The sequence below is a fragment of the Esox lucius genome, chromosome 14 (genome assembly GCF_011004845.1).
Source record: "Esox lucius isolate fEsoLuc1 chromosome 14, fEsoLuc1.pri, whole genome shotgun sequence".
Classification (NCBI taxonomy): Eukaryota; Metazoa; Chordata; class Actinopteri; order Esociformes; family Esocidae; genus Esox; species Esox lucius.
In genome coordinates this window covers 22,554,905-22,575,387 of record NC_047582.1, presented here as the reverse complement: position 1 = coordinate 22,575,387, position 20,483 = coordinate 22,554,905, and the positions used below count along the sequence as shown (strand labels likewise).

The 20,483-nt window shown below is 38.8% G+C and overlaps 1 protein-coding gene across 1 annotated transcript; it reads left to right on the top strand.

The window, feature by feature from the left end:
* Positions 1–386: 386 nt before the first annotated feature.
* Positions 387–20,469, top strand: cd180 (CD180 molecule). The gene is made up of 3 exons (XM_034297054.1): positions 387–467; positions 18,200–18,366; positions 18,669–20,469. Exons 1-3 carry the CDS (start codon positions 387–389, stop codon positions 20,467–20,469), a joined length of 2,049 nt encoding a protein of 682 aa, XP_034152945.1.
* The last annotated feature ends 14 nt before the right edge of the window (positions 20,470–20,483 follow it).

The window sequence follows — 20,483 nt, the reverse complement described above, 5'->3', positions numbered from 1 at the left end:
CAAACACCAGGCTCAGAAGCTCCGGTAATGTATTTCTAACCTGGCCCCAAGAAACAGATGGTGAGAGGAACTGAGAAAGTATATACGAGGAGGAGGCAAAGTGGTGGGAGGCAAAGAGAAAGACAGTAAAGACAAAGAAAGAGTGAGAGAAAAAGAGAACGAGAAAGAACAAGGTTAACGGGAAACTTATTCAGTGAAATAATAATCAGAGCTCTGGAGACATATTATTGCTGACAATTAGCCTCTGGAACCGGAATGGTTCACATTAAGAGTTTTAGCGCAATAACAGCCAAGAAGCCCAACAAGCTGAGTCAAAGGCTTACATGATTAAGAGGCCTTGTGCTGTGTGTGTGAGCATGAAGCAACCATCTGGCCTAATAAAAAAAATGGGAACAGAGAGGCCTCAAACTCAGCTCACATCAACACAGCCAAGTCACAGGCTGCATGGTGAGCCGCACATAAAACAGGTAATCTTAAATAACTGCCAAGTTGTACTGTAGTAAATGTGGAAATATGTGAAATGTAATAAAGATCTACATTTGTGGCACCCTTGATTAAAAAAAAGAAACATAGTAATCTAAATATAGAGTTTTTTTGCATGAGGATATTTTATTGAAAAATTATGTATTTGTTGAAACAATTATTATTTTGTTTTCTCAAAATGAAAATTATTGGCACAACTGTTATGTTAAACACATTATGGGGTGGGGGGGGATCTCAGACCATTCCTCTATTCAGAATCCTTCAAGAGCCTTAACACTTTTCATTCTGCACCCACTTGAATTCAAGCCAATGGTTTTTAATGTTTTCTGTTTCAGAAACTGAAATGGCCATTGCAAAATAGAGATTGTGTGGTCAATTAGCAATTTCTTTGTGGAATTTTACATTTTAAATTCAGATATTAATGATGTTAAAAGCAAACAGGATAAAGTCATTACAAATATATCAAAGATTCAAACGAACTGTTTGGTGTGTTTATATCCAGAGACTGAGATGGCCATTGCAAACTTTTAGTTTTGTCAATGTACTATTTGAGGAATTGATGTGTGCTTTAAGTCAGTTCCTAGCTGGACGATTTACTTGTGGCTGCGACCCCATTTGCACATTTCATTAAAGGAGCATTCCACCCTGGGGTTTGTTGGTGTTATCATGTTTGAGAGATTTCTTGGTAAGTGAGATTTGTTTCACTCATAATTGGCTAGAAGAAGCAAGATGGTTGTCGGCATTGCAAACTAAATCTTACACTCTATTCCATCAAAATGTGTATTTTGAGGGACTAGTGAAATCTGAATAATGAATGTACTCATTGTAAGAAAACGGCATCCATAAGTATCAAGGTGCTAAGAGGAACCTGGCCTGAGGTGTAAGGCAGAGATTATCTGATATCTGATCCTATTTACTTTGAACTATAGTCTTATCTTTACCATATTCAATGCATATTTCAATATGTATTTCAGTGTGTATTTTCACCCGGTCATCATCAGTAGAAAGCTCAGGTTCAAATGTATTTTTCAATATCACCATGCAAGATCACTTCCAAAAATGATAATGATGACAAGCCATTGGGGTGGTACAATTTAAAGAGAGTTAGCTAGCTAGCTAGCAGTATCCAGTCAGTCATTCTACTTGGATGATGTTTTAGAAACAGCCAATAACTCTATCAATTAAGGACAACCATGGTTATGCATAAATTAAGCGTGATCAGTGTAATATGGAAGTTTGAGAAATTAAAAAAAACATGACTACATTTATTTTTCAGATTTTAATCACCCTTCAGTCAACAAAAACACTCTGTGTGTTGTTTGGCACACAAAAACCTCCCTGCAGTCCTACTGGCAGATTATGTGAGAAACAAATTTCACTGCTCTAGAAATCTGTCAAACATGATACACACCACCTAAGGTTCCCTCAGGGTGAAGTGGCTCTTTGTATTTATTCAAATATTTAAAGAAACATTTGTTTTGTCTCTGAAGCTTTTACGGTAGATTGAGAGAATTACTGTTATATGTCTTTAATAGATGACTCAACTTCTCCCTTCATAGCTTGGAAAAAACATGTTATATTTATGTGTACCTAATGTTCCCCATTGACGTTGTTTTCCTCAGAAACAAAAAAAGGAGAAAGACCACCTCATACACAAAGGCACATACACCAGCACAATCACACACACAAGCACACATACTTAGAAGAAAAGGGCCAAACAGATGAGACTAATGCGGCTTAATCGCTCCTCGTGCACTCATCCATTTTGTTATCGACGCTGGATCGTCAGGTAATTGGCCAAGGTAGAGGAGAGAAACATTGCTTCAAGTGTTATCTGCTGGCAGCAGAGTGAACAAATACATAGGAAATTAAGTTGGGCTTGGGGCCAAAGCAATTCAGTTGCTGTGTTAATCTGATTTGCCCAAGCTGCGTCACTCACCATTGCAAGAAGCAAAGTTTATTTGATTTTATCACTAATAACATTTCCTGCTGGAGCTTCCAGAACAGGCCATGGGAAAGAAAGTACAAGTTTTCACTGGGCCTTATGTAGAGACTGAAGCATATTACATTTTAGAGGACTGTAAAAAAGACAAATGGGCTAAAGTCAGTGAGAATGTAATGTACTAATTATGTGGTTTTCTTCTATTTAATTATGTTTTCTGTATTGAGATTTCTACTAGTAGAAAGCAGAGTGCACTAACTCCATAAAATAGTAGAAAAGTTAAAACTTCTCACACACATCACTTACTGTTAATGGATTTTATTGTTGTGTCACCTAACTATCTTAAAAATTAGTGAATTGTTGGTTTGTAAATGAGCGTCTGCTAAATGACTAAAATGTAAACATACCAACAAGCTATGGGGCATTAGAGCTTTCCTAGCAACAATTACGTCTAAACAGCAGGGAAGTGTTTCTAAGATGGCATTGTTTATTATGCTAACAGTTTAATCTCTTCAGATGTATAGTGAAACTGAAGACACTTTGAATGCTCTTCATGTCAACACAGCTGCAAACCTGCAGACCAAATTGTTGTAAATTACATCTAATTAAGTCTTATCGAGATGTAGCTATATTTGGATTGGCTAGCAGTGGAGATAAGCTTGCACAACTAATACATGAGTATTGTGAGGCATAGGACACTCTGTGTTTCTAAACTAATAGAAACAATGTGATTGGAAACAATGAGCATGCCATGCTTAGGTAACTAGTTGAGTCTAATGTTTAAATGCTGTACCTAATGTTTAGATCTAGTGCTGCACATTCTAACATTTTTGAATGTCACAATTACTTTTATTGTTAGCATACTTTTTTTGGCATCTGTATGGCATCAGAAAGGCATGTTGGAAAAAGTTGATGCAGTTTTTGGCAACCAACCTAGTGATGATTTCACTAATTCTGCCTCCAGCTTATTATTACAGTTACCACAATGCTGAGATGGCTTTTTCACCCATTTACACTGTGACTGTAAGATGCATGATCCTGACCTGGATCAATCAGCATGAACATTTCATAAGAAGTATTTAATGAAGTTCTATTACGAGTGTGCTAACTGCAAGTGGTGACATCAATGAAGGATACACAGCGAATTTGGATGACAATTTTTTTTTGCACTTCTATAATTTGATTGGATGTACGGAGCTAAAGACTGGGGTTAATTACCTTTTTCAATTGTCTAATTAACATTGCAAAAGGGCGTAAAACGACATTGCCTTCAACATCATCATGTCATTACAATAATTTAGACAGATGTTGTCAGTAGCTGGTGAAACTAATGTTGGCTTGCTCAAATTCAGTGGACCTCCCAGCAGTCTTACTTTAACTACTAAGCTAATGTCTTTTTGGGATGGTTTCTTTTGCCATCAAGGGTCAAATCTAGTAGCCTTCAAGCCATCAAGAGTCAAATCGAGGAGCCTTCAAGCCATCAAGAGTCAAATCAAGTAGCCTTCAAGCCATCAAGAGTCAAATCGAGTAGCCTTTTTTTCTGAATGCCATTAGCTCCCTAGCTCAGATATGTAATTTGCTAATTAAATAGCTTGAATGCAGGGCATTTTTCTGTCTCGGTCATTAGTCAGTCCATGCAGTATTGTCATTAGCTAAAATAAAACCATAATAAAAAAGTAAAGTCCCTCCCCATATTTCTCTATCCTATATCCAGATGTTCTACACCCCTAGCATCATACAGACCCAGGAAGTCACTATGCAAGTTGACTTCCCTAGTGTGGCCCTTGTGCACCTCTTTTTCGGTGATTCTTTTTTGAAATTCCTGTTGAGTTCACCCACTAATTCTATTTGAATAAATGAGCCTGGCAGGAATTGAATTACATCAAACTAAGACTCTAGAAAGGTTATTCCTACCGTGGTTTGCTGCGGTAGAGAGCATGGCGCATAAAGCAAACAGCATAGTAACAGCATGTGTGTAACAGCACACAAACAGCATGTGTGTAACAGCACAGTAACAGCATATGTGTAACAGCACAGTAACAGCATGTGTGTAAAAGCACACTAACAGCATGTGTGTAACAGCACACTAACAGCGCGTGAGCTGAACACATATTAGTGCATAAACAATGTAGTTTCCATGTACTTTACTAACAACCCTTTATTCCGTAGCTTATTTTAACTACAGTAATGCCCATGCTGTGAAGAATTTACATGAAATGGCCCAGAGATCTACATTTCTCATTAACAGACACAACACTCTTGACCACTAGAACATGTGCTGTCCAGATGCTGCTCTTGTGATTTAAATAATAATTGAATTGTATAAATTTGTCTAACGGAAATCATGCTACTGTAGTCAAACCCTTGACGAGATTAGCTACATCTAGATATCAGTGTTGAGTTGTAACTGAGGTTAGGGTAAGTGAATAAGTTGTTTTAGTGTAATCCGCAGAGCCGGAATAGGACAGACCATGTGAGGATATGATGTATCCCAGAAAACATGATGTATAGCAAACCCAATTTATTGTTTGACAGATCCCCTTTTATCAAAAGGGACACAACCAGTGGTCAGTGATGAATTATTGAGAGAAGTGAAGCATGGGAGAAGGTCTCAGAGATGGTCTGATAAATGGGGTGGGGATAGGGAAGTATAAGTATAAGTATAATTGCATTGCAACGTTAGCCAGACAAGAAATTATGTCTGCATCAATTTGGACATTTTCACTTAGGGGTGTACTCTCTTTTGTTGCCAGCGGTTTAGACATGAATGGCTGTGTGTTGAGTTATTTTGAGGGGACAGCAAATTTGCACTGTTATACAAGCTGTACACTCACTACTTTACATTGTAGCAAAGTGTCATTTCTTCAGTGTTGTCACATGAAAAGATATAATCAAATATTTGCAAAAATGTGAGGGGTGTACTCACTTTTGTGAGATACTGTATATACCGCATTGTCATTTTCCGGGGGGATGGGCTCTTGCACCATGCCTGGCCGTCATCACTCTACGCCACTGACTGTGTGTTAGGCCTTTCACCCCACATCATTTATCTGTGTTAATGTTTTGCACAAGTCACGTGAGTGAATGTGTTCAGTATGGCTGTGCATATCACTGTCTTCAGTTCTGAAATAATGGTCTCCAGTGTGTGCCATTTAATTGACGCGCTCTGTTGTTTACAGTGCAAGTTTAACAATACCCTTTATTAATATGTGCCTGAATTTCAATTCCCAAATAGTTACAACATGGTAGTTGTTGTAGCCGATCGGCATTCAGCAACATCCGGACAAATATGAGAAGTAAGGTCATTGCAGCTGAATCTGACAAAGGAAGAAGCAGATAGGGAGACTTCACAGCATGACTAAAAATGTAATGTAATGAATGTAATGAGGTCTGCAGAAGGCTGCCTAAGTAGAAATTGAAGGTTATAGACATTTGAACAGTACGTACTGGGTTACTGGCTGCTCTTTAATTACTCAAAACCTTGGGTTATGTCTATAATCTTCGTTCCCTATGGGAGAGAACGAGGTGCCTCAATGGGGATGTGCCTGAGTCAAAGACAGTGACCGAAAGCAAGTGCTCCAACCCACAGTGTGCCATTGTCAACAGAAAGGGGGTAAACGTCTCACCATGAATGCCGACACACACCACCACAATCCCATCGTTGGACCGAACCAGACACGCTGGACCAGCGGGAAGCATCGGACAGCTGTCAAAAGCTCCAGGTAAACAAAACCCCCACAGAGCAGCTTACACACAATGCCCTCCTAACCCTTAAGGAAGTAATCCGTGAAAAACAAGTACATGTGAAACTCAAAGCCGCCTGAAAAACAGCAGGAAAAACCGCTGGAAAAAGAGGACCAGGAAAAAAATAACCAGAGGCATGTCATACGTGGGAGAGTAAAGCAACACACAGAAGCAAACATTCTCCAAACTGATGTAAACCAAATTAGTGGTCTGAATTGGCTAAGCAGAAAAAGGCACCATGAACAGCCAGACCTTCAACACACCCAAACATCGGCAGCACCAACCACCAACCAGAGCCCCTGACAGAAGCACAACAAACACCACCAGAGTTCGCATTAGCAAAGCCATCCCCGCACTCAGAATGGGAATGACAGAATATGACAAACCAGTGTCTGTACATGCACATCACCTAAGGAGGGTCCACGCAGGGGACCACCTGATGCCAAACCTGCCAGGACAAGACCAAATCGGGAAAGCAGGGTCCTAGGCAGGACCAGAGGAAGGGTGACACGATGAAACAGGAAATGCAGAGGGGCAGCGGCACCTCCAACAACGTAACGGATGCCAACTGCCCATGTGGTGACAGAGAAGGGTGTCCAACACCCCACTCGACGCCCCACAAAGGCAGCCAGGTGCGTCTGTCAGCGGAGGAGAACCAAATAAAGGAGAAGGAGAAAACGGCCCGTTGAGCCTGATAAGCCGGCAGAGCAGCCAAACAGAGAGACAAGGCACCCACACTGGAAATCCTGGGGGAAACTGGAATAGGACGAGACCGAGGGAGACACCGACACATGCACTGGCAAAACGTGGGCTCAGCACAAAAGCAGGCCACACTCGTGCATGCATGCATGCCTGCATGCATGTGCATGCTTTACTCGCTCCTGCAAGCGAGCATGGCCATAGCAACCAATGACAAGACAACCAAGACGATCAAAAACAATGCTGTACAGAAAACAGTAACAGCCTGCAAACTCTAGGGGTAGCAACGACCCCACAAGAGGAGAACGTTAATTGAACTGGACCCCAATTCATGTAAACAAGTGGTAGCCATCACATTGGACAGGCTCCATGAACCACTTTGCCAACAACCAGGATAGCAAGACACATCAGCATGGCTGCTTAGGAAAGGAAGAGATTGGAGAAGATCAGCAGCAAGCAAACCAGGAGGAAACGGAAAATGGTCAGAAGAAAAAAAGACCTTCACTAGAAAAAAGAGAGCAAAACAGATGTGAGATCTGCCAAACACGGAAGCACACGAAGAGAAGTAAATCAGTGAATACAGGTGTAGCTGGGTAATTTATATCATGGGAGTTGGGGCTCCCAGTTCCTACACACCCGTTGGGCCTTATCAGGTGTGATTGCATTTGTATTCATAGATATGCTTGACGCATGCGCGCCCCCATTGTGGCACCAAAATGACCAAACAAAAGGGAACATTATGCTGATCTAGCCCTAAGGTTGGGGTTTGTCCAGAGTGTACCTTATAGTTCTGAAATCTATCCACAAGTGTTACTAGCGGTAATGATTATACAGTTAGGTCTGAAAATATTTGGACATTGACAACTGTATTTTGGGGTTGAACACCAGTGCATTCTTTTTTTTCTCAGAACTGTTGATTTGGCCACTCCTAATGTTCCTGCTATCTCTCTGAGACAGGCCAGCCTAAGGATGCCATGTTTCACTTGCACTGATAGCTCCTTTGACCATGTTTGTGGGTTCCCCAGCAATAGCTTCCAATTGCGAATGCCACAGCTGGAATCAACTTCAGACATTTTACCTGCTTAATTGGTGAAGAAATAATGAAGGAATAGACCACACCTGTCCATAAAACAGCTTTTGAGTCAATTGTCCAATTCTTTTGGTCCCTTGAAAAAAGAAAGGGCTGCATATTAAAGAGCTGTTAAACATTTCTTTCTAGATCCTAAATCATTTGTAGTCATTGAGTCTTTTATGAATAATGACATGGTGGGGTGACTGCAGTGTTCATTTTGTTAACAAGAATTGTGGCAAAAAATCTCTTTTAACGTTTATTTCCTGACGATGATGATTACGATGACGTGACAAAAATGGATCCTTGAACATGATCTTTTACTGTATACATTTCTATTGTCATTGATGAAATATTATTAAATGAAAATGTTACTAAGGGACTGAGGACACTGAAATTGCCATCTAGATGTTTGTCTGTTCTTTCCTCTACAGTATGCAGTCATCATGCCCTGATATGTTTCATCTGTTGTCATGTCTCCATCCCCACCAGGTGTTCCTGGTTCCCCATTTGCCCACTGTGCATTTAACCCCTGTTCTCTGTTCTGGCAGTTGCCAGATCGTCTTGTCCCCGTACAGTCGTTTCTAGCGTGCTTTGTTTCCAGTGGTTTCCCCGTTACCCATATTGTATTTCTGTCTTCCCGGTTATGTTCTCTGCCTGTTTGTTCCTATTTATGAGCCTGTCTGCCCCAGTGTACCTCTGCCCTTCTACTCCAGTTACCGACCTCTACCTGCCCACCGACCAACAAACCAGTCTGTCTCAATGTACCTTGGCTATTCTACTCCGTTGCCAACATTCGCATACCTACAGTACTGACTACGAGACTGCGTTTCCCTGGTCCTGTGCAAAGGATTCTACCTCCAAGTCCACATTTGGGTCCACGGTTCTGCCTTGTGGGAATCATGGGATTCTTGTGTTGTAGTGCATCCTTGAACATGATGGTGTCAAGTAAAATAACTGGGAACAATGGGAAAAATATAAGAAGTATTTTGTCAGAGGAAATGTGAGCACTAGGGCAATGCATTGATGAAATTTGCCATCAGCCCAGTCCACCAGTCATCTTAGGAGGCCTTACGGTCCTCTGCGTTACCGTTTGTTTATTGTGTAGACAATTGGCCTTCAGTGTGCCGTACTCATGTCTGTTAGTATATGTTTTTGACAGGGATATTTGACTATTTCTGCCTAAGTCAGAAGCAGGAGACTTGTAAAAGGGATGTGAGGGACAGTTGGGTGAATACTAATAAAAGGAATACTTTAAAATAGGCCTCTATTCCTGTTTAGTGTAATATGCTTTACAGTGCTCTGAGTAGCTAGTCTGATATACTACAAGCCTACAATCTGTTATTCTAATGTCAGTTAGATCATCACTGCTCCAGTTGATTAAAGCTTGTAATTATTATCCTGAAAATGGATATGGATATTTTATATCCATTGCTTAATGAAGGTCATTTTGTTTCTTTCATTTTGTTTCTTTGTTCTCTGAGCTTTCCCATGCTGATAGTTGTGAGTTTCTATTTGCGCAATCTCATATAACCACATGAAACAGGAACTCACGGATAACCATTTTATGAAAAATTACATCTCAATGGTTAGATCTATTTTTTAATATAAGGATAAAATTACATTTTATATAGTCTTTTTTTGCTAATCTATACCATGGGTCTGTGGGGTTAATGCATTCATTATGTGAAGGCCCTTAATTTACTGAATAATTAAAACCCTTTTCTAGTTATGTGCATGCAGTTTGGTGCTTCTATCACCAAGGTTTAAAATCCAAAACATTCCAGCCCAATTACATGGAATCCTGTGGAATCCGATGTTTGATTGTAAATTGCGCAGCATAGGCCTAAGCTAGTGCTTTGGAAGTTGGTTATGTTATGTTTATATATAATATAAATATATACAAAAATGAATAGAATACATTGCTGTGAATAAAACATTTCATAATATATCAGTTAACGTTTTAAATGAGAGACAAATATTTGCATACTGACTTTGTTTGTCATTGGGGAAAAAACATCTGGTACACTTGCTGAAGTGTTATCGCACATTTTCCAACTCTAGTGACATAGACTTTCAAATAAATCCCCATCAGACATTGTCAACCCTGAGCCAAATCTGGACTAATTCTAGTGTCTTAGTCAGGTAACTTTACAGCGCTGATTTGAGCTGACCCTAATGCCTTACAGTTCAACAATGGAGGCTTCTGTGCCCTGGAGCCAAATGCAGGCAGGCAAGGTGTCCCAAAGACAAGGGAATGTCTGACTGATCGGTGTTAAGCCTCAGGCATTAAATCCCTGTCAGACAAATCACTAATGCAACCTAGTGTGTGACCACACCAGGGCAGTGTCACTCTCCTAATCCATGGCCTTGGCCCCATGTTTTATAGAGGGATTTCCTCCCCCCACTTTCTTTTTACCCCCAACCCCCTCAGTTCTTTCTCTTCCCCCTAGTTATGAAAATATTGCTAAAGCATGTCTACTGTGATTCATCCATTCCATAACACTCTATTTCTTCTTTTTGAGACATTCTGTTGTAGCTATGCCTCTCTGTTTTGTATCATTGTACTGTTACAAGATCCATGTTTGGTTCAGCTTTTTGGCAAATACCATTCTCCTCAAGAATTCTCTGGAACAATATGGAATTCATAGTTGATTCAGTGATGGCAGCAAATCAACCCCAAACCATAAGAACACCATCTCCCTGCTTTCCTGTTGGAATGAGGTCCTTCTGTCCAAAGGCAGTGTTTCAGTCTTGCTAGACATGGTGTCTGGCAAACGTCAGTCATGTCTTGAAATTCATTTTCGAGAGCAGAAGTTTCTTCTATCCTTAGTTTTTGCTTTGTCTTTCAGACATTTGACTCATGCACTTCCAGTTTGTGGAAAGAGAAACCTTTAGACCCCTTGATTCTACCATGGAGTTCTTAGAGACTTCTGCTGTACGAGCATCGTTCAGTTAGAATGCAGTGTTTTGCCAGTCTCTGGTGATATTTCTGGATGTTTTTTTTGGTATGATAGCAAACATTTGGTGCACCTATCCACAGGGTTGGGTAGGTTACTTTTTAAATGTAATCCATTACAGATACAATTACCTGCCCACATTTGTAATCAGTAACATAACTTTTCGATTACTCAAACTCAGTATTACTTTTAGATTACTTTCATATTAAGAGGCATTAGAAAACAATAACCAGTTGGACACCTATGGTGGGATCAATCAATGTTAGAGTTTACAAAGCTGGCCAAAATAGGATTTCTCATTAAACCTTATGGGTTTTGTACAGCCCCTTTGGAAAGGGTTTCTAAACCATTGCTTTCCACATCAATATGATTAGGCTACATCTCTACATTACACTACATTACATGCTAAAAGTCTGTCAGATAGAGGCGTTGCTAGGATCACAAATGTCGTGGTAAATTCCATATAATGTTTTATCTTGAAGTGCAGCATGGGAGTCTGGGAGTTACCATCCAGTCTCTTAGTGACTTCATTTTTGTATTCCCTCTCATCCAATGTGTACTTCATGAACCATTTCGTATTATGGGTTATAACCTGCAAAATATGTATACTTAAAGGACAATCTGACAATCTGACAATCATTTATTTGCATTGTAATGCAGCATGGGAGTCTGGGAGTTACCATCCAGTCTCTTAGTGACCTATCTTATCCACTTCATTTATATTTGGTGATACACACCTACCAAAATGATTGTGAACCCACACTTTAGCAACCTCTTGGTTTAAGTGTAACTCTAAGAAAGTTGTTACTTCATAATTTGAATAGTTTGTCTTCTTACCTTATGCTATTATTATTTGTTTTAGTGCCAGACATATTATAATTTTTTTAGCTAAATATGATCACTGGTGTTATCTGCAGTGTAGGACTAACATAAATTATTAATTTCTTAATCATAGATAACACTGTCAATACCTCTGGTAATGTTTGAAAATGTACACCATAGAATGAATGTCTCACTTATACTACAGTACATACATCTGTAAAGACTGTTTCAGCTAAATATTTCACAAAATAACAGAGTAGTCAGACCAAAATATAATTGTTGAGTCAATCCTAAGTAGACATTGTAATAATGTATTCTAATGATACGATAATTTTGTTGTTAGATCATGCATGTCAAGGGTTTAGTACTTATATTGCCACAATGCATCTTTAAAAGAGACATTTATAAGATGTTTACTGTCCTACTAGAATCAAAACTAGCGTATATGATCAGAAGACATCTGCAGTTAATGTTAAATTAATGTTTTAAAACCAATTGCACAAAAATATTTGGAGTGCATGAGATGTTCTCAATTTAAACTTTCTTGCCAGTCCATCTATCAGTTTGCATTGACGTGCAGTCTCCACACTCACTTCAGACAGGACTACCCCCACACACTAAACCACCCTGGACTAGATGATATTATTCCGGTCATGTTCAGTACGGGAAGAGGAGTCTTGTTATTGTTTAAATTCAGTCTTGTAAACGTTTGAGGCAGGATTCTACACAGTGCCCCTTTAAGGAAGTAGCACTTTAGACATAATGTATTGGTAAAAAGAAACTGGTTGTTAGACACTGATAACCGCTTATGGTAAAATAAAAGATATACTCCCTATACTTTCAATGCAATTTAAAAAGATAAACAATCAAGAAAAATATACACTTTAGGAAGATAAAACGGAAATGGAAGGAGCTAGTCATTGACAGTAACATGGAGAAAATCCAGCAATTCTACCTTTCCAATAAAGGTCCTTCTCTCTATCTGTATATGTTAACGTGTGTGTATCTATGCAATGTGTATCACATGAACAACATTTATAGCTTAGCATAATAATGTGTGTCACAGAGCACAATTGTACTTAATGAGAATGAATATTGAATGTACTAACATTACTTATAGCAACTCTGTGCATATTTTGGTATATAACACAATGTGTATACTGTACCTATTTCCAATCCTGAATGCCAACATATCAATTTTCTCCCACTTTTTATCCAAATTCTCTAAAGTGCCTTTTTTTATAACTCACAGTCTACTCATGGAGCACATTTAATGTAAGGGAATGTTAACAGAAGGTTAGCCAGGCTGTGCCCATCACTTTCCCAGGAAAGCAACAAGTCATCCTGGGGTTGTTGTATGGCATCCAAACCTAAAATAAACAGGGCCTTATTATTGTTGTGTTTGGCTTGGACAAGAGAGAGTGAGGGCGTGGCTATATGCAGCTGAGTTCAAGGCTGAGGGTTAGGAAAAAGACTGACTGTACTGTTGTCTCTGCATTACTAGAAAATGCTTATGGTTCTATGAGTACCTGGAACAGGGCGACATATAGGTTGGAGGATAAATAGGGTCAGGTTGAGAATTTAGCCAGGATATGATCTTTAGAGACCACAGAGCTTGAGAACACCTCTTTAATGTACCATTGAAAAGACAACACCCTACAGAGGGCTATGTCTCCTGCTCTATCATGAGGCTTTGGGACTTGATCTTTTCCCCAGTGGAAACCGTTCTACTAATCATTAATGTCTATGGCAGGGGTTCCCAAACATTTTTGTCCCATGACCCCATTTCGATATCTAAAAATTCACACGACCCCAACCATGTGAAGAAAGTGTGTTTAATTGTTATTTCTTATTTGAGGCAATGAGAGTCAATTGTAAAACATTCTCCCCAACCTAGTTTGGGAACCTCTGGTCTATAGGGTTGAATACTTATGAAAGCAACATATTTCTGTTTGATTTTGTCTCACAAATATTTCCCATTAAAAAAACAATTTCTGTTTAATTGATATTGAGTATTAGTGTTTTATAAGAAATATCACACCATTTTAAATTTCAATGAGAACAAAACCATGCTGTGACTGTAAAATTCCTGCGATGTAAAGAAACACAACAATCTCTTAGGTGGTTTAAACAATTAAAGCTAATTTGCCACATTTATAAAAATGTATACACATATAATGTATTGAAATCAACAGACTTTACAAAAACAATTATCAAAAAAAGTAAACATACATATATGAACATTTCTAATTTAAGATTTCCTCCTGTCAATACACTGCTAAGCTCAGACAATGTTTCACTACTGTGGAAAAAAAGAAAGTGCAAATATGTCCACTCATTGATAAATGACAATAGGACACTCCAGTTAGTGCAAAGTTAACAAATACACTACCATTCATAAGTTTGGGGTCACTTGGAAATGTCCTTGTTTTTCAAAGAAAAGTTTAATTTTGTCCATTAAAATAACATCAAGTTGATCAGAAATACAGTGTAAACAATGTTAATGTTGTAAATGACTGTTGTAACTGGGATGCTGGGATTCCGGGATGCTGGACTTCTGTTCTGTGACCTGTGTCTGTCTAAACTTATACCTTGGCAAAAAGACACTGAAAATACTGCATTCTGGCCATGCAATAGATTGATGGCTTACACTCGGTTACATAACCTGAATCACGAGCCTAATGCACACAGTAAAAAAAAGAAAATCATGTTGTTAGCACAAATGCACAGGGAACTATGGGTAAAAGGGAATGTGGTTATGTTATTCTGTTTTGTCACAAGACAACCAACCCCTGAAAGTTCAGAGTTCATTATAGAGCAGCTAGCGTTAGAGTATTATGATCAAATGTTGTGGTTCCAGTAGGTTTTAGTCAGATGTATGGTTTAGCACTTCTCTGTATCATGTTTTTAAAATAGGTTGTAGATGGAAGCAATGATGGAATTTTGTTTTAAATTTATTTGTGCTTTGGTGGCTTTTTATTCGTTGTAATGGCTTAATGTGGGTGGGTACCAATAGGCTTCATATGCCTGATCATGACTGTACTGTAATTGCATAGATGATGCAGCTAGGGTAATTAAATGGAAGGCAGAGGTTGCAGGATTTAATTGTGATTGTATGTCATCATATGGGGGCGTAATGCATTTCTGTGCTGGGCCTACTTCTGCTGCACTAAGAGATGACAGTATCATTAACTGGCCTAGTGATTTGGCTCAATCCTTGCTGCATTTTAATATTCAGCCCATGAAATCTAAATAACAATGATAAATTATAATATAATCCATAATATTGTTTATGTCACAAATAGCTTTGTGTTTTGTATTATATTTCAGTATTCTGTATCTTAAATATGTTCAATTCATTAAGAGCACCTCAAAATCGCAAGACATCCCATTAGGGTTCATGAAACTGGCCGCCATTTTTTGGTGTCTCCATTGAATATGTAACTTGTTCATGGTATTATCCTTATCTCCCAATGTATGTCTATATATACAGAAAGACATTTTTTCTGTGTTTGTCAATAGCATAGAGTTGCTTAACAGATTACTATTCATTTAATTGCAGAACGTCAGAATACAAATGGCATGACAGTGCCCTCTGTTGTTCCAGGATGTATACTACATGTAAACTGCACATCACTTCTATGTAATCTTAAAGTGTAATTCTAAGACTTTGTATCAAGTCCTGTTACACAGTAAAGAGTTTGGTAAACAAAAAACTGTTGTGACTTCTTTAGATACACCTATTGTAAAGTAACTGATGTGGTAGAGATTTGGGGTCTGTAGATGGAATGGCAATTATTTTGGTTTTGAACAGTGAGTGCCAATTGTCAAGTCACTGGTACTGCTATCATATTATACTGCTTTTATACATTAAAGTTGAGTAATATTACACATTAAAATTGATTTAGAGCTTTATAGGTCTATTAAATTGTTGTTGTCTTACTGTCTGTCTATTTGAATATAAACAGGTACTAACAAAGTTTTATCAAACACTTAGCACTTAAACATTTTCTACAGGTTTGCCATTTTCTGGCATTCTCTAAGCATAGGCTTTCATAGACCTTATCTTATCTTTCAGCTATTTCTGGTGTTGGTCACTAATCTAGAGGGCCACTAAAGAGCACAGACAACTCTCACAAACTGTCACTTGTCCTTGTCTAGGGACAGCCTCACATACGACAGAGCTCCAATTGTTAGTGAGAGATGACACAAACTCAAATGACTTGTTCTTAGCAATCTCTTGGTACGGGCTGGGTTCCAGTAACACTGTGCTGAGTTCTACACAGATCATAATCCCTGGGAGTGATAGGAAACAGACACAGATGGGCTTGAGGACAAACCAAGCCTTTGTCCCAGACAGTGAAAACATCACTGGGATTCTATTGTAATACTTCCTCAGTGTTACATTTACAAAGAGTAAATAGAGTTTAATAGCCCTGTTTTACATTTTTGCATTACATAGCTAATGGACGATGCCTGCACAAACTTCAAATTTGTAAACTCTCTAAACTTGTTGTTTGCATTTGGTGTGAGATTTTTTCTATTGTCTGATTAATCAGCATAACAATACAGACATTGTAGCACAGTGGAAGTTGTGGTTTCTTTGTACTTCCCACTAGTGATTGATTCTGCTTTTTGTATAGATCATGTGAAATGTTTCTATTGTTCTTTTGATTTGCCATTGCCATCATGTACAGACACTGGACTATCCATGTATTCATAGTTCTTTACTTGGCAAGTAATATTATTTCTTTCCCAAAGAAAGTTTGTAAACTGGTAAGTCATTTTATAGATTTTTGGAAATGCTTGAAATGTTAATGTTACAATTTATCTAAAATATTGAGATTAAGCAACCTTGACTAACTACATTTAGCATTAACTCTGCATATTAAGTGATACACGTGATCATTAATTGGTATTATGTGGTTACATTATTATCAATGTTATTAAAAAAAAACTTTATAAAAATGTGTGTGTATAGAGTGGTTCTCAAAAGTTTGCATACCCTGGCAGAAATTGTGAACTTGCGGCATTGTGGATTTTGAAAATATGACTGATCATGCAAATAAACTGTCTTTTATTTAAGGATAGTAATCATCTGATTATCACATAGTTGTTTGGTTCCTTTTTAAATCATAATGATAACAGAAATCACCCAAATGGCCCAGATCAAAAGTTTACATACCCTTGAATGTTTGGCCTTGTTACAGACATACAAGGTGACACACACACACAGGAGAAAATGGCAATTAAAGTTGAATTTCCCACACCTGTGTCTTTTTAAATGAGTGTCTGTGTACAAATAGTCAATGATTTTGTTAGCTCTCACGTGGATGCACTGAGCAGGGTAGATACTGAGCCATGGGGAGCAGAAAAGAACTGTCGAAAGACCTGCATAACAAGGTAATGTAACATTATAAAGATGGAAAAGGATATAAAAAGATATCAAAAGCCTTGCAAATGACAGTCAGTACTGTTCAATCATTTATTAAGAAGTGGAAAATTCAGGGATCTCTTGAAACTAAGCCAAGGACAGGTAGGCCAAGAATGATTTCAGTCAAAATTGCCAGAAAATTTGTTCGGGATACAAAGAAAAACCCACAGGTAACCTCAGGAGATACAGGCTGCTCTGGAAAAATACGGTGTGGTTGTTTCAAGGAGCACAACATGACGATACTTGAACAAAAATGAGCTACATGGTCGATTTGCCAGAAAGAAGCCTTTACTTTACTGTGCCATTGCCACAAAAAAGCCCGGTTACGATATGGCTGATAACACCTTGACACGCCTCACAACTTCTGGCACACTGTAATTTGGAATGACGAGACCAAAATAGAGCTTAATGGTCACAGCCATAAGTGTTATGTTTGGAGAGGGGACAACAAGGCCTATAGTGAACAGAATAACATCCCCACTGTGAAGCATGGTGGTGGCTCACTGATGTTTTGGGGGTGCATGAGCTCTAAAGGCACACAGAATTTGGATTCATCTGCATGAAAGCTGCGCATGGGACACTCTTGGACTTTCCAGCATGACAATGACTCTAAGCACAATTCCAAGTTGTCTCCAGTAGTTACAGCAGAAAAAGATGAAGGTTCTGGAGTGGCCATCACAGTCTCCTGACCTTAACATCATCGAGCCACTCTGAGTAGATCTTAAATGTGCGGTTCATGCATGATGACCAAAGACTTTGCATGTCCTGGAGGCATTTTGCCAAGACGAATGGGCAGCTATACCACCTGCAAGAATTTGGGGCCTCATAGACAACTATTACAAAAGACTGCACCTGTCATTGATGCTAAAGAGGGCAATACACAGTACACAGTTTTATTGCATGATCAGTCATATTTTCAATGCCACAGTATCTGCCAGGGTATGCAAACTTACGAGCACAACTGTATGTATATCTGTGTATTTATGTATATGCATATGTGTATACTGTATATTGATATATATATATATATATTTTTTTTTTTCCAGACTAATGAGGAAGATGGCTATGATTGCTCTGGTCATGGTTTACTCAGCATACCCGATGACCTTCCTAACTCCACCAAGACTTTGGATTTCAGCTTTAACCATCTTCCAGCCATTTACAACACCACCTTTGTTAGGCTAAAGGACCTAATCTTATTGGATCTAACCAGGTTGGTTACTTCCTGTAACACAGTATTTTAACACAACTTGTTTGTCAGTATATCACAATTTGTTGTATTGACAAACTGAGCTGTAGTTCTATAGACAGTGTATAGTGGTAAAACAAATGGTAGATAAACTCTAATCTAATACATTTTTCCACAACATAACAGAGGGTTAAACTGTAATGTAAAACAATTGCCTAAAATGTGTTAAATCCCAACACACCACTTCATTTAGTGTTTTCTGTAACTTGAATGCTTTACCTGCTAAATACCACAAATGAACAGAAATGTTTTTCTTTCAATTACAGATGCAACATAAACTGGATATTCGAGAATGTGTTGGACCACCAAACAGACCTAGAAACTCTTATCTTAATAGGTAACCAGTTACAGTTTGTGGCGGATTATGCTTTTGCAGGACCTCAGTCCCTGAAACATATTAGTTTAATTCAGACGTCATTGACGGACATGAAATTCCTCCCTCGCATGAATCTCAATTCTATAGAGACACTGGACCTTGGTGACAATGATATCGACTCCTTACTTGACTTAAACCTGTTCAACTGGCAAACAATTAGGACACTAAACCTTGCAATGAATTCCATCCAGAATTTATCAGCTGCCGATATGGGCATACTAAAAACTAGCAGTCTGCTTGACATCAGCTTTAAAGGCAACAACATAGTCTTTATTGAACCAAAGGCATTTGAATCCTGTCAATTCAACAGCCTGGATTTCAGTGACTGTTTCAGCAAAGGGGATATTTCTGTAATCTTAGATGGACTGACAGGAGTTCTGACCAACATTCTCTCCTTAAGGGCTTATGAGGACAGCCCATCTGCAATCATACGTGCTGAATCCCTTCATGCTTTCTGTAACATTACTGTGAAAGAACTGAGATTCCAACTACAGCACTTCCATGATCTGACCGATGACACCCCATTTGAGTGCCTAAAGGGCCTTCAGAAGCTGGACCTCACCAGGTCTCATCTTAACTCGCTGCCAGCCTCCATTGCCAAGATGACATCTCTTACCCACCTCATCCTGAACGAGAATAGCTTCAAGGACCTTTGTCAGACCAACGCTGCTTCTCTGTCCAAGCTGACGGTCCTGTCTGTGAGAGGGAACCAGCTAAAACCCGGGATGGACTTTAAAGAGAGCTGCCTGAGGAATGCCACCAAGCTTAAGCATTTGGATCTGAGTCAGAGCAGGCTGCTAACAGGTGGTGTTCAGTGCTGCGAAGTCCAGCTAGCCGGTCTAGGTCAGCTCCGTAAGCTTAACATCAGCTACAACTTTCCAGCGTCTTCCATGAAGTGGGCTGACCTGCCATTTAATGCAACATCGAAGTTGACACAATTGGACTGCAGCAATTTGAAAGTAACCCGCATTCCCCAGGCTGCAGCAGAAGGTCCTCTCCGTAACTTAGGTCAGCTGCAATTATTAAATATATCATGGGACTTCAGTACTCTTAGCACCCAGGATAACCTTTTGGAAGGTCTGAAAAGCTTAGAGCAACTAAATTTGAAGGACAGTTCATTTAAAGACAATGTTGTTTCTAACAGAGAGATATTCATGCATACTCCTCTTCTACAAAGCCTGGTCTTGGCTAAGTGCAGCATTGTAGCTGTGGAAAATAACGTATTTTCCTACCTCACCAATCTCAAGGATGTAGATCTTAGTGGTAATAAACTAGTAGTAGTCAATATGAAGGCATTTCACTCACTAAATATTGTCCTGCTCAATTTTGCCCGAAATCTCATCGAAATTGTTGACATACACACTGTCAAAAGCTTTGGAGAAAAGAGCAGAATTGATATTAGTGACAACCCTTTGGCATGCAACTGCTCCAACATTCAATTAATTGGTTGGATACAGAGTAACGCCAATAAAGTGATTAACATAGACATGACAAAATGCATTGGTTTTAATGAAAGGTTATCCAATGTGCATTTGAAATGTGGCGTTTCCACAGGCATGTTAGCATTTGCACTTGTCGTTATGTCAATGACAATCATAGCAATTGCATTTTTCATCAAGAAAAAACTAAAATACTGTGGATATCAACAGATTGATTTGAATGTAGTCCCATGTAGATGGTTAAATGAATAAAATAGAAATGATGT